The sequence below is a fragment of the Rutidosis leptorrhynchoides genome, chromosome 4 (assembly GCF_046630445.1).
Source record: "Rutidosis leptorrhynchoides isolate AG116_Rl617_1_P2 chromosome 4, CSIRO_AGI_Rlap_v1, whole genome shotgun sequence".
NCBI classification, from domain to species: domain Eukaryota; kingdom Viridiplantae; phylum Streptophyta; class Magnoliopsida; order Asterales; family Asteraceae; genus Rutidosis; species Rutidosis leptorrhynchoides.
Genome location: NC_092336.1, coordinates 346783168 through 346798304, shown reverse-complemented (window position 1 = coordinate 346798304; position 15137 = coordinate 346783168). Strand labels below are relative to the sequence as shown.

Genomic DNA, 15137 nt, shown 5'->3' with positions numbered 1-15137 from the left:
CAAGTGCATAAGTTCGTCAAAATATTCCTTACTGCTGTATTGCATATTCACAAGAATAGGGTAGTTCTGCACCACGTAAAAAGCATCATACAGATGGTATAAATAAAAGAGGAAAACAAGTTAATAGAGATGTAAGACGCGAATACCATTTCTTCGATAAACATGCAACAGTAACCAGTTGGAGTCTGGTTGTGATAGCTGTAAGTCACCCATTTATGATATATTCTCGCTGCAATTATTCTGTCTCTATCACCCGGTATTAGTTGCCCAAGTCCCGTTATTTGTACCATACTATCAAAAGGAAAAAAATAATTAGTACTAAAAATAAATATATATTAACTATATACATAATTCATCTGTGGCTATGGTCTTCTTTAGCAGGTGGAACAGGCAGGTGGTGCTGCATCGAAGTCGGTAATTGCGGACAAAATATCTGTGTAGACAATATTTTTGGTTAAGTTAGGCCCGTGGTCTTCGTGTTTTTTAATTAGCAGTTTCAAACCGCCCGGTGATGTAGCTCTCGACAGCGCAACATAGAGCTGCCCGTGATCGAATAGAGGTTTTGGTAGATAAACTCCAAATTGGTTGAGTGATTGACCCTGGCTTTTGTTTATAGTCATCGCGTATGAAATTTTTAACGAGAATTGTTGGTTCCTTGTGGATAAGGCTCATTCTTGGGAAAAAGACCTTCTCACCGATGAGGGTGCCCGTAATAATTTCGGCTTCCACTGACTTGGCTAACATATGCGTAATTATCATTCGGGTGCCATTTGTGACGACCCGGGAATTTCCGACCAAATTTAAACTTAATCTTTATATGGTTTCGACATGACAAGCAAAGTCTGTAATGTTGAGTCTCTAAATTTTTTTTTATCTATTTCATGACTTCATTAGACCTTTGACTATTACCGACGATTCACGAACAATTGTTTGTAAAAAAATATGTAATATATATATATATATATATATATATATATATATATATATATATATATATATATATATATATATATATATATATATATAATGTTGAGTTAATAAAATACACTTTAAATTACTTGAAATATAATGTAAAATAATATACAGAATAATTATGTATTATCAAAATAAATAAATAAATATATATATATATATATATATATATATATATATATATATATATATATATATATATATATATATATTGTATAATTAATAAATATTCAACATATATTATCATATAATATATATAACAAAAATAATTAAATGTATCTACAAGTTAAAAAATATATATATTTGTTGTAATATTATTACTATTACTTTTATTATTACTATTATCAATATCAGTATTATTAATCTTATATTGGAAATCTGTAGCTTGTTATTACTAGTATTGTTATTAAGGATTATCATTAAAAGTAATACAATTTATTAATACTACCATTAGTAATATCATTATTAACATTATTATTAATATTATGAGTATAATCAGTATTACTAAAAATCATTAAATTATTATAATTATTGATATCATTATAATACAACTTATTATTATTATCATTAATAATATTAATATCATTATTAACAATATTGTTAATAATTGTCAGTATACTTTTGTTAATATTATTGTTATTATTTTTATTATTATTACTAATATTATCATTATTATTATTATTATTATTTGTATGTTTGTATTTGCTAATTAATAATATTATTTATATATAAATTATAATAGATAATACAGATTCATTAGCTATCAACATCTGCTCTTTTAAATTTGTCTACTAGATCCAAATTATCTACAACAAACTAGTAAAAATTATCCTCAATTAAGTCATACTAACTAACAAATTCTGTTAGAGATGAATCTGCTTTCTAATTCTTTATCTTATTTCTGTACTGGGCAAATTATACTTGTCGACCACCAATTACAGAGATAAATCGACAAAAAGCAGTGTTAAAGGATACAAATAAATCCCACATTATTATTTACCAATCACCAACAACCCTTTACAGCTTTATTTAAATAAGCTAAAACAGAAACGAAGCAAAGAACAGGCTCCTGCCCTGTTCATGGAGTTTTTTTTTAAAATCCTTAATTTCGTAATAAACTTCAAAAAGTAATAATGCCAATTTGTTAGGAATGATTTAATTATACTTTCTAGAAAGTTTCAAGTTTCAATTTGCGATATCGAATTCGAATTTTGGAAGTCAAAGTTCTCGTTTTAAAAGTCAAACTATTTGTTCATCAAGAAATTAGGGTTCGGTTGGATGTTTATGGTTCAATTGATGAGTTAGAAAGTTTCTAGTAGTGATTTGTAACATATTTTATGTTGTAATCTTTCCATAAAATAGTCCAAAAAATAAAAATCAATTGTTGAGTTCATAATTTTTTTTTCGCGTATCAGATGATTCTGTTTTCATTTAATTTTAATTTCTTTTGTGTTTGTTAACTAAAAATCACATGTATAAGACGTTTCAGTTTTAGTGGCAATATTAAATCAATCTATGATTATTGTTAAAATCTGATTATGAGTCGATTGGATCTTGATGATGAAGGAGAAGATAGAACACGAGTTTTTTGGTTAAATAAATATGGAACTGCTATATAAACAGAAAAACACGACTGGTAGAAGGGTTTAAGGCATTTACGAGTGGGCTGGAGGTCGCGGGTTCGAGTCTCGTTTGGTGCAGTTTTCTTTTTAAAGGGTATACACTTTATTCTCATTTCCATTATTATTATTATTATTATTATTATTATTATTATTATTATTATTATTATTATTATTATTATTATTATTATTATTATTATTATTATTATTAGATTAAAACTTTGTTAGGATTATAATTACTTTGTAACTTAATTGAATTATTGATATAATTATTATTATTATCTTTATTGATATATAATTATTATGAAGCACTATGAATACAATTGTTATTAATATAACTTAAATTTTGATTACATACAAATATATTTATATGTATAAATATGTACTAAAATGAAAATGAATATGGATATGATTACAAATATGTTTAAGTATGAATTGATAAAATATAATAATAAGTATGAATTAGTTTATAGTATGATATAAAAGTAAGTATAATTACAAGTATTGATAAAAGATAAAATTATGAAATTTAGATGAATTTAAAAAAAAAAAGATGTTAAGATATAAACATGATAATGATAATGATATAATTCGATTTATTATTATTAGTTTTAATATTAATTATTATTGTTATTATTATTAAGAACTATTATTATTTACATTATCATTACTAATAAATATTTTTATCATTATTATTTAAGTTATTATTTTGATTAAGAGTATCATTTTTATTAAAATTATCATTTTATTATTATTAGTACTACTATTATCATTATTATTATAAGTATTAGTATTATTAATATCATTATTATTATCATTGTTATTAATATTACCAAATCATTATAAGTATTATTACTAATGATATCATGAGTATCATTATTATTATACCAATAATAGGATCAATATTTTAACTAGTATTAACAGTAAAATTATTATTTTTATAGTTAATATTATTATCAGTATTATCTATATCAATACTATTAAAATAATTATGACTATAAAAGTAAAAGTTTTAATAACGTTATTAAGGTTATAGGTATAAAAAAATTAATAAAATAATAAAGATTTTATATACAAAAAAATATATATTTAAATTACATAACTTAACTATATTAATAAATCTACATATATAAAATGAAAATATATAAATAACATAATGAAAATTAATTTTTTTTATATAAAATGAATATAGGTTATTAATATAAAAGTTATATCATTAATAATAACATATATATATTTGTTTGATTTAGGTATTAATATATATATGAATGATATAGGTTCGTGAATCCGAGGTCAACCCTGTATTGTTCAGTTATTCAATATAGTCATATGTATTTTTACTACAAAATAAATTAGGTGAGTTTTATTTGCCTTTTTACCCTTCATATTTTTGGGCTGAGAATACATGCGCAACTTTTATAAATATTTTACGAAATAGACACAAGTAATCGAAACTACATTCTATGGTTGAATGATCGAAGCCGAATATGCCCCTTTTGCTTGGTAACCTAAGAATTTGGAAACCGATCTCCAAATTGACGCGAATCCTAAAGATAGATCTATGGGCCCGACGAACCCCATCCAAAGTACCGGATGCTTTAGTACTTCGATGTTGTTTTATATCATGTCCGAAGGATTTCCCGGAATGATAGGGGATATTCTTATATGCATCTAGTTAATGTCAGTTACCAGGGTTCAATCCATATGAATGATTTTTGTCTCTATGCATGGGACGTATATTTATGAGAACTGGAAATGAAATTCTTGTGGTCTATTAAAATGATGAAAATGATCGTTTATGATAAACTAATGAACTCACCAACCTTTTGGTTGACACTTTAAAGCATGTTTATTCTCAGGTACGAAAGAAATCTTCCGCTGTGCATTTGTTCATTTTAGAGATATTACTTGGAGTCATTCATGACATATTTCAAAACACGTTGCATTCGAGTTGTTGAGTTCATCAAGATTATTATTAAGTCAATTATAGTTAGATATACTATGAAATGGTATGCATGCCGTCAACTTTCGATGTTATGAAAGATTATCTTTTCAAAAACGAATGCAATGTTTGTAAAATGTATCATATAGAGGTCAAGTACCTCGCGATGTAATCAACTATTGTGAATCGTTTATAATCGATGTGGACTTTGTCCGGATGGATTAGGATGGGTCACTTCAGTTGGTATCAGAGGGATTTTCTTAGCGAACCAGGTCTGCATTAGTGTGTATAACTGATAAGTCGTTAGGATGCATTAGTGAGTCTGGACTTCGACCGTGTCTGCATGTCAAAAGTTTTGCTTATCATTAGTGTCTAAAATTAATTACTTATCATCCTTAAAGTCTAGACACGTCTTACTGCCTCTATTGCATAGACAATGTATAGATAAATTCATATCTTAGCTTATCTGTTATTGTTACCTTTGCCTGACAGCTTCCGTAGATTCCTCCGTAACTTATGGGATTTTAGTATTATATATGCATATGTAAATTATGTATTGTAGGGTACTAATCTATATCCTATAATCTATTTTCTTATCGAAAATCCTTCATCTGATTGTACGAGATGAATCCCTCAACCAGTTCGAGTCCCTCAGATTTCGATAGCTATTCCGATAGTTATTCCGACACATATTCCGACATGGATATTCACCTAAGCTCCGAAAGCGGTGTCACCAGAATTAATTAATCAATCAACCATCCCCAATTCATCTGATGGGTTTGTAATCGACTTAATCAATGGAGACGTGAGGAAGGCGATCCTTTCCACCAACCAAATTATCCTCTTGGCGAAGAACCTGAAGCACTTACCGGCGAACCTGTTCGAGACACCATTTTCTCGCTTATTTCCAGGGTAGTTCGTCATGATTATATTCTATTCACAATTCTAGATCTTATTCATCCGCTCGTTCTGACCGACAATCATCCCGAGATAATATAAGAAATCACGAAACTTCGCGCTCAAATAATCAATTTGGAGAATATGTTGCAAAATTTACCAGCTTCGGCAACATCATCAGCACCAACAGTACCATCAATAAACAGCACTAGTACCATCAAAAATCCATGCCTCAACATCTCATTCTGTACCTCGAGTATAATCATCGTTCAACATATCGTTCTACATCAATTATCTTCGTTCTTCATTGCAATTATATAATCTCTAATGTTTTAGAGATTATGTATTCTAATTTTAACAATAAATCAAATGAGATTAATATCATATTAACTCATTAAATCCATGATTAGATCTGAAGAGAATATATATGTAGGTATATTTTCATAAAGATTGTAATTAAAAATTCTTTTGTACAAATGAATTAATAGTGAAAATATTTTAACGGGTAGGTAATACCCGAGAAATATTTAGATTTCACATTAATAAGTTACACTGTACATTCTTCGAATCTGATTCGACAGTCATTTACTATCCTACTTACACACACATATATACGTATCCGTTCACCGCAGAATAACCATTTTCATTCAATTTCATATTTAGATTTTGACCTATCAGAATCCAACAAGTGGTATAATGAAGAAAACATTGGACAAAAAAAATTGTTAGAAACAAACAAATTAACTATGATGAAAATTTTATTAAGAATCCACGCTAACTGTTTCCAGCTAACTGTTCCTAGCTAACTGATTACATTTTATTTATCACAATTTAATTATCGCAATTTATATTCTCGCAATTTTATTTATCGTCATTTAATTTATGTTATTTACTTTACGCAATTTATTTATTGTCATTTAATTTCTGCTATTTATTTTTACGCACTTTAAATATCAGGACACGTATACAAGGTTTTGACATATCATATTGACACATCTATATATATTATTTGGAATCACCATAGATACTCTATATGCAGTAATGATCGAGTTCTCTATACAGGGTTGAGGTTGATTCTCAAATAATATATATACTTTGAGTTGTGATCGAGTCTGAGACATGTACACGGGTCACGATACGTATTAATTAAATCAAATATTATATATTAATCTATATATAAATTATTGGACTGTTAAATGTGGACTATAAACTGTGGACTACCAACATTGGACAATTAAAATGAATTAAAATATTGATTATAACATATGAAACTAAACAATTCTTCAAGTTGCCACTTGATTTCATCTTAAACCTCATTTGTATCTTGACGATTACAATCTGCGTTCAAACCTTTCAAGATTCTTGAAAACACCTCAATCAAGAAGATGAATTAACTGCACTTCATTGACGAAAGAAAAGATTTGATGCATATAGTTATGCACCTGAAAAACTCGCGGAAATTGAGTGAACGTTTAACAAGTATCTGTGCTAGCTTCTTTGGCATAGTTATTATCGAAAATAACTTTGTAACTCCTTTTCAAATTAGCCAATTTTGTCACAGCTCCATCAAATCAACATCGACCTTTCATCCGAATAAGTCTTATTATAACCTTGATGTATACAAATGCCCTTTCGTCATTGTTACCGGATAACCTGTTATATCCCACCACAATAGCAGTAAACTTACCAACAACTTCATTGATCATTGACTTTTCAAAAAATCTTCATATTTATCGAAACCCTATCATATACTCATCCGCCTTTTGTAACCAAGAATTGGCATACCAATTATCGAGAATTAGCAATCAGTATTTTGAAATCTCGCAGCATGGCTACATCAACAATTATATGTATACATATAACCTTTATCTCTTAGAATTATAACCTTCCACTTTGAAATTTTGAAAAGCACCCAGTCTACAATCAATACTCCAAAAACTGTACAAGCTGAATACAGCAGCAAAAACTGTACACGACCTTACTGGTCGAAGGTATAAAGATAAAGAATAGTATGTTGGCAAAGCTCAGAAAAGTTGGAACTGGAAACCGGATTGAGCAAACCATGAAGGAGACTCTGAACAAAATACAAGGACTAAACTTGTACATAAAGAATCTTGATGATTATATTTCTGATGAAATCTTTAGCGAATACCTTACTCCTTAATCGCACTAAATCATCGTGAGTAAATTTCTTCATCACAATTTGATTCAAAAATTCTAAGATATTATCGTATCTTTCATTATTAATATCCTCAATATTTCTGAAGATACCTACATAAATATTCTCGTTCAATATTAATTATCTCTCCGCACTATCAGTGTTACATCATATAAGAAACTGTTAGTTTGTATATTCTGTAAACTTTCGAGTTTAAAATATGAATATTTTTGAAGTAGTGTTGGGAACTGATGCATGAGTTAGTATAACATAAAGACACTTGATCAACGTGATTATATTACAGTAAGTCATGCTGAGTTTCTAATGAAACGTGATGATTCACAGATTCTAACGTCATCATGTGCCATGTTACACGACTTTTACATTCTGTTAAATCTATGACCATATCAAGAACATATTTTCTTGATAATCCTATCTTTTCCTTGAATTCTGGTGATTTGACAAGTCAGATTGTGCTATTACCGTTTTCTTCTTAGAACATTAACAATGTTCATTCTGAAAAATTTTATCTGCAAATTTTGGACCATTACAAGAGATGCTCAATCGCAAGAAGAAGAAACAAAGGGACAAAGCTCCAAAATAGAAATTGGAGTATAAATTGCAGTAAATAGGAGGGAGTATTAACTGTGGATGACAATGATTATAGGAAACAGAAATAGGGACATTGAAATATAAGGGGAGATATAAAACCCGATAACAACACATAAATTACAAACCGTGTATATCAATGTTTATCGCAACAAAAAGACAAGGGAGAATTATAAGTACTATAACCCCAAGGGCAAAGTAGAAGTAAGCAGATTCCTCTGGTGGAAGTTGAAAAAGGAGAATAATTGTTGTGATAGTAAGGATAAGGACAAGGATTAGAACTGGATTGAGTATAGAAATGGTAAAAGTAACGAAACGGAAGAAGTTAATTTATAGTAATGTATCTGATAGAGAAATCAAGACAGATCTTCGCATTTAATTAGAGAAATCCTGAATTTCTTAATTACCGAAGAATCAAATCTTATATAGATTACGAAGATTTTCCTTAGAATCTCTTAAATTCCGGAAATTCAACCAAGACAACGACAAAAGTTAAGACGCACCTAATTCTCTAAATTCAACCCTGACTACATCAAAAGCTATGACGAATCTTTACTTCTTTATTTCGCTCTTTTGTGACAGCTTCACTCGTACGCTTCACATAATCGAATCGTTTCATCTGTATTACCCAATAATGATGAAACTCTATTTATCAACTCACATTCGTCAAGAAAACATTTTTATTGTTAACTATGACAACTCCACTCAAATTTCGGGACGAAATTTCTTTAACGGGTAGGTACTGTGACGACCCGGGAATTTCCGACCAAATTTAAACTTAATCTTTATATGGTTTCGACACGATAAGCAAAGTCTGTAATGTTGAGTCTCTAAATTTTTTTAACTATTTCATGAATTCATTAGACCTTTGACTATTACCGACGATTCACGAACAATTGTTTGTAAAAAAATATGTAAATAAATAAATATATATATATATATATATATATATATATATATATATATATATATATATATATATATATATATATATATATATATATATATATATATATATAAACGTAAGTGTGTATATAATATGTTGAGTTAATAAAATACACTTTAAATTACTTGAAATATAATGTAAAAATAATATACAGAATAATTATGTATTATCAAAATAAATATATATATATATATATATATATATATATATATATATATATATGATTCTTATTAATAATTACGATTATATGGTAATATATATATATATATATATATATATATATATTGTATAATTAATAAATATTCAACATATATTATCATATAATATATATAACAATAATAATTAAATGTATCTACAGGTTAAAATATATATATATATATATACATATATATATATATATATATATATATATATATATATATATATATATATATATATATATATATATATATATATATATATATATATATATATATATATATATATATATATATATATATATATTTGTTATAATATTATTACTATTACTTTTATTATTACTATTATCAATATCAGTATTATTAATCTTATATTGGAAATCTGTAGCTTGTTATTACTAGTATTGTTATTAAGGATTATCATTAAAAGTAATACAATTTATTAATACTACCATTAGTAATATCATTATTAACATTATTATTAATATTATGAGTATAATTAGTATTACTAAAAATCATTAAATTATTATAATTATTGATATCATTATAATACAACTTATTATTATTATCATTAATAATATTAATATCATTATTAACAATATTGTTAATAATTGTCATTATACTTGTTGTTAATATTATTGTTATTATTTTTATTATTATTACTAATATTATCATTATTATTATTATTATTATTATTATTATTATTATTATTATTATTATTATTATTATTATTATTATTATTATTATTATTATTATTATTATTTGTATGTTTGTATTTGCTAATTAATAATATTAATTATATATAAATTATAATAGATAATACAGATTCATTAGCTATCAACATCTGCTCTTTAAAATTTGTCTACTAGATCCAAATTATCTACAGCAAACTAGTACGAATTATCCTCAATTAAGCCATACTAACTAACAAATTCTGTTAGAGAGGAATCTGTTTTCTATTTCTTTATCTTATTTCTGTACTGGGCAAATTATACTTGTCGACCACCAATTACAGAGATAAATCGACAAAAAGCAGTGTTAAAGGATACAAATAAATCCCACATTATTATTTACCAATCACCAACAACCCTTTACAGCTTTATTTAAATAAGCTAAAACAGAAACGAAGCAAAGAACAGGCTCCTGCCCTGTTCGTGGAGTTTTTTTTTAAAACCTTAATTTTGTAATAAACTTTAAAAAGTAATAATGCCAATTTGTTAGGAATGATTTAGTTATACTTTCTAGAAAGTTTCAAGTTTCAATTTGCGATATCGAATTCGAATTTTGGAAGTCAAAGTTCTAGTTTTAAAAGTCAAACTATTTGTTCATCAAGAAATTAGGGTTCGGTTGGATGTTTCTGGTTCAATTGATGAGTTAGAAAGTTTCTAGTAGTGATTTGTAACATATTTTATGTTGTAATCTTTCCATAAAATAGTCCAAAAAATAAAAATCAATTTTTGAGTTCATAATTTTTTTTCCGCGTATCAGATGATTCTATTTTCATTTAATTTTAATTTCTTTTGTGTTTGTTAACTAAAAATCACATGTATAAGACGTTTTTGTTTTAATGGCGATATTAAATCAATCTATGATTATTGTTAAAATCTGATAATGAGTCGATTGGATCTTGATGATGAAGGAAGATAGAACACGAGTTTTTTGGTTAAATAAATATGGAACTGGTATATAAACAGAAAAACACAACTGGTAGAAGGGTTTAAGGCATTTACGAGTGGGCTAGAGGTCGCGGGTTCGAGTCTCATTTGGTGCAGTTTTCTTTTTAAAGGGTATACACTTTATTCTCATTTCCATTATTATTATTATTATTATTATTATTATTATTATTATTATTATTATTATTATTATTATTATTATTATTATTATTATTATTATTATTATTATTATTATTATTATTATTATTATTATTATTATTATTATTATTATTATTATTATTATTATTATTATTAATTATTATTATTATTACTAATATTATTATTATTATTAGATTAAAACTTTGTTAGGATTATAATTACTTTGTGACTTAATTGAATTATCGATATAATTATTATTATTATCTTTATTGATATATAATTATTATTAAGCACTATGAATACAATTGTTATTAACATAACTTAAATTTTGATTACATACAAATATATTTATATGTATAAATATGTACGAAAATGAAAATGAATATGGATATGATTACAAATATGTTTAAGTATGAATTGATAAAATATAATAATAAGTATGAATTAGTTTATAGTATGATATAAAAGTAAGTATAATTACAAGTATTGATAAAAGATAAAATTATGAAATTTAGATTAATTTAAAAAAAAAGATGTTAAGATATAAACATGATAATGATAATGATATAATTCGATTTATTATTATTAGTTTTAATATTAATTATTATTGTTATTATTATTAAGAACTATTATTATTAACATTATCATTACTAATAAATATTTTTATCATTATTATTTAAGTTATCATTTTGATTAAGAGTATCATTTTTATTAAAATTATCATTTTATTATTATTAGTACTACTATTATCATTATTATTATAAGTATTAGTATTATTAATATCATTATTATTATCATTGTTATTTTTTTTAATATTACCAAATCATTATATGTATTATTACTAATGATATCATGAGTATCATTATTATTATACCAATAATAGGATCATTATTTTAACTAGTGTTAACAGTAAAATTTTTATTTTTATAGTTAATATTATTATCAGTATTATCTATATCAATACTATTAAAATAATTATGACTATAAAAGTTTTAATAACGTTATTAAGGTTATAGGTATAAAAAAAATAATAAAATAATAAAGATTTTATATACAAAAAAAATATATTTAAATTACATAACTTAAATATATTAATATATCTACATATATAAAATGAAAATATATAAATATCATAACGAAAATTAATATTTTTTTATATAAAATCAATATAGGTTATTAATATAAAAGTTATATCATTAATAATAACATATATATATTTGTTTGATTGCAAGTATAGGTATTAATATATATATGAATGATATAGGTTCGTGAATCCGAGGCCAACCCTTCATTGTTCAGTTGTTCAATATAGTCATATGTATTTTTACTACAAAATACATTAGGTGAGTTTCATTTGCCTTTTTACCCTTCATATTTTTGGGCTGAGAATACATGCGCAACTTTTATAAATGTTTTATGAAATAGACACAAGTAATCGAAACTATATTCTATGGTTGAATGATCGAAACCGAATATGCCCCTTTTGCTTGGTAACCTAAGAATTTGGAAACCGATCTCCAAATTGACGCGAATCCTTAAGATAGATCTATGGGCCCGACGAACCCCATCCAAAGTAGCGGATGGTTTAGTACTTCGATGTTGTTTTATATCATGTCCGAAGCATTTCCCTGAATGATAGGGGATATTCTTATATGCATCTAGTTAATGTCGGTTACCAGGGTTCAATCCATATGAATGATTTTTATCTCTATGCATGGGACGTATATTTATGAGAACTGGAAATGAAATTCTTGTGGTCTATTAAAATGATGAAAATGATCGTTTATGATAAACTAATGAACTCACCAACATTTTGGTTGACACTTTAAAGCATGTTTATTCTCAGGTACGAAGGAAATCTTCCGCTGTGCATTTGCTCATTTTAGAGATATTACTTGGAGTCATTCATGACATATTTCAAAAGACGTTGCATTCGAGTTGTTGAGTTCACCAAGATTATTATTAAGTCAATTAAATTTAGATATACTATGAAATGGTATGCATTCCATCAACTTTCAATGTTATGAAAGATTATCTTTTCAAAAACGAATGCAATGTTTGTAAAATGTATCATATGGAGGTCAATTATCTCGCGATGTAATCAACTATTGTGAATCGTTTATAATCGATGTGGACTTTGTCTGGATGGATTAGGACGGGTCGCTTCACCATTACAAAGCCCACCTGCTATATTAATGTTGCGAAGCAGAATGGCTGGTACACCCTTTTTTAAATGCAGCTCATGCGGTGGCAACCCAGGGTAGTTCAGCGTATTTAGATATTCTGCAGGGTAGAGCAACTCCGCCTCACCACCGTCATTTCCATGTGGAGTTGCAGTGTCATAGCTGCAGTAAGTTGTAACTGGAACATCAACCATATCGACGATTAAGCTGTTTATCGTATCGGCAGCGTCGTTCTTGGGACAGACAATTACTTTTTGCTGCGTTGACTGCGGATGGATTTTGTAGAGATTCACGAGGGTATATAAAAGAAATCAGATTTGCCAATCCATTTTCATCATCAGGAATACAGAATTGATCAGGGATTTGTACCCAATGACTATTCAACAGGTCTTCTGTGTCAGGCACACCAATTTCACCATTTCCTACCCTCAACAACCACTTCGAAAATTCTGCGTTCTTCACCCTCATTGATGGTGTCATCCCTGGCCTAAGTAGTCGCATGTTTTCTGCAAGTATGAAAACCTTGAATCGCTGCCACAAATGTGAAGTCGTAATACAAGCACCAAGGATAGCTGATTTCCCTCCTTTTGTCTGAATAGATAACGTTTGTTTAAAGTCACCACCAAGTATCACAGACTTACCACCAAAATATTCTTCAGTGCTTCCTAATATATCTCGAAGACTCCTATCAAGAGCTTCGAAACAGCGTTTATCATTCATTGGCACCTCATCCCATACAATAAGGTCTTTGTTCTGCAGTAATGTTGCCATCTGGTTATTTTTCTTGACATTGCACATCGATTCATCAGTTATGACCAGCGGTAGTTTGAATCGAGAATGTGCGGTTCTTCCTGAAGGTAGAAGAAGAGATGCAATGCCAGATGATGCAAAAGCAAGAACTATCTTACCTCTAGATCTCAGTGCTGCGATTATGGCTTTCTATAAGAATGTCTTCCCAGTTTCGCCGTGCCCGTATACAAATACATGTTCAGTTTGTTCATTCAATGAAGTGCTTGTTATAAGATCGTAAATTTGCTTTTGCTTCGAATTCATTTGACGTTCGAGTTCTAGGCGTTCGGCGTTTAAAACTGTACGATCATAGTTTCTCTCCTCCATGATAAGTCGGTTGGCCAAATCTGCGAGCAGGTCAACTGGCAGCGACGGTAATGCGAAATCAGGAATCGATTTCGAACACTGGTTCAAAAGGATCTCTACCTCATACAGGACAAAGTTATGTATGTCATCGGCGTTTATATGCAAGTGGGACATATTTAAATTGGCAGCTGCACGAAGCGGTATATCATCACCCATTAGTTTCCAGTGATTTTCTTAAAGAGCAAGCGGGTTTACGCCACACCTTTTGAAAACTTTTATAGCCGCAATTTTCGTTTTCTAAATCGTTGAGCCGAAGTAGAGGACAAGTAAACCACCGAACCCGAACTCATTCATGAAACAACCGTGAAATTGTTAAAATCCAAAAAGGCTCATAACGGCCCGTAGTTACCAAAGGAGCTATACCGATATTAGACGTAAACCTCTCGAATTCCAAGTGAGTGACCGCGTAATACTAAAAGTCGCACCTTGAAAAGGTGTAATCCGTTTCGGGAAACGTAGAAAGCTAAATCCGCGATATTTTTAATCCTTTTGAAATCTTGGGACGTATTGGGCCCGTTACTTACCGTTTCGAATTCCCAACTCAAAAAAATTTCGTTCACCATACATTCTATGTATCAAACTTAAAGACATGTCTTGCGAACAAGAACTTGATGAGCTTACTATCGATGACAAACTTCACTTCCTAGG

General features: G+C 27.8%; 1 protein-coding gene across 1 annotated transcript; it reads right to left on the bottom strand.

The window, feature by feature from the left end:
- Positions 1-1728: 1728 nt before the first annotated feature.
- LOC139841743 (uncharacterized) lies at positions 1729-14645 on the bottom strand. Its single transcript, XM_071831949.1, has 4 exons — positions 14319-14645; positions 13656-14273; positions 13336-13600; positions 1729-1778 (listed from the first exon to the last, which is right to left on the bottom strand). The coding sequence occupies exons 1-4, from the start codon at positions 14643-14645 to the stop codon at positions 1729-1731; spliced, it is 1260 nt and encodes a 419-aa protein (XP_071688050.1).
- Between the last annotated feature and the right edge of the window lie 492 nt (positions 14646-15137).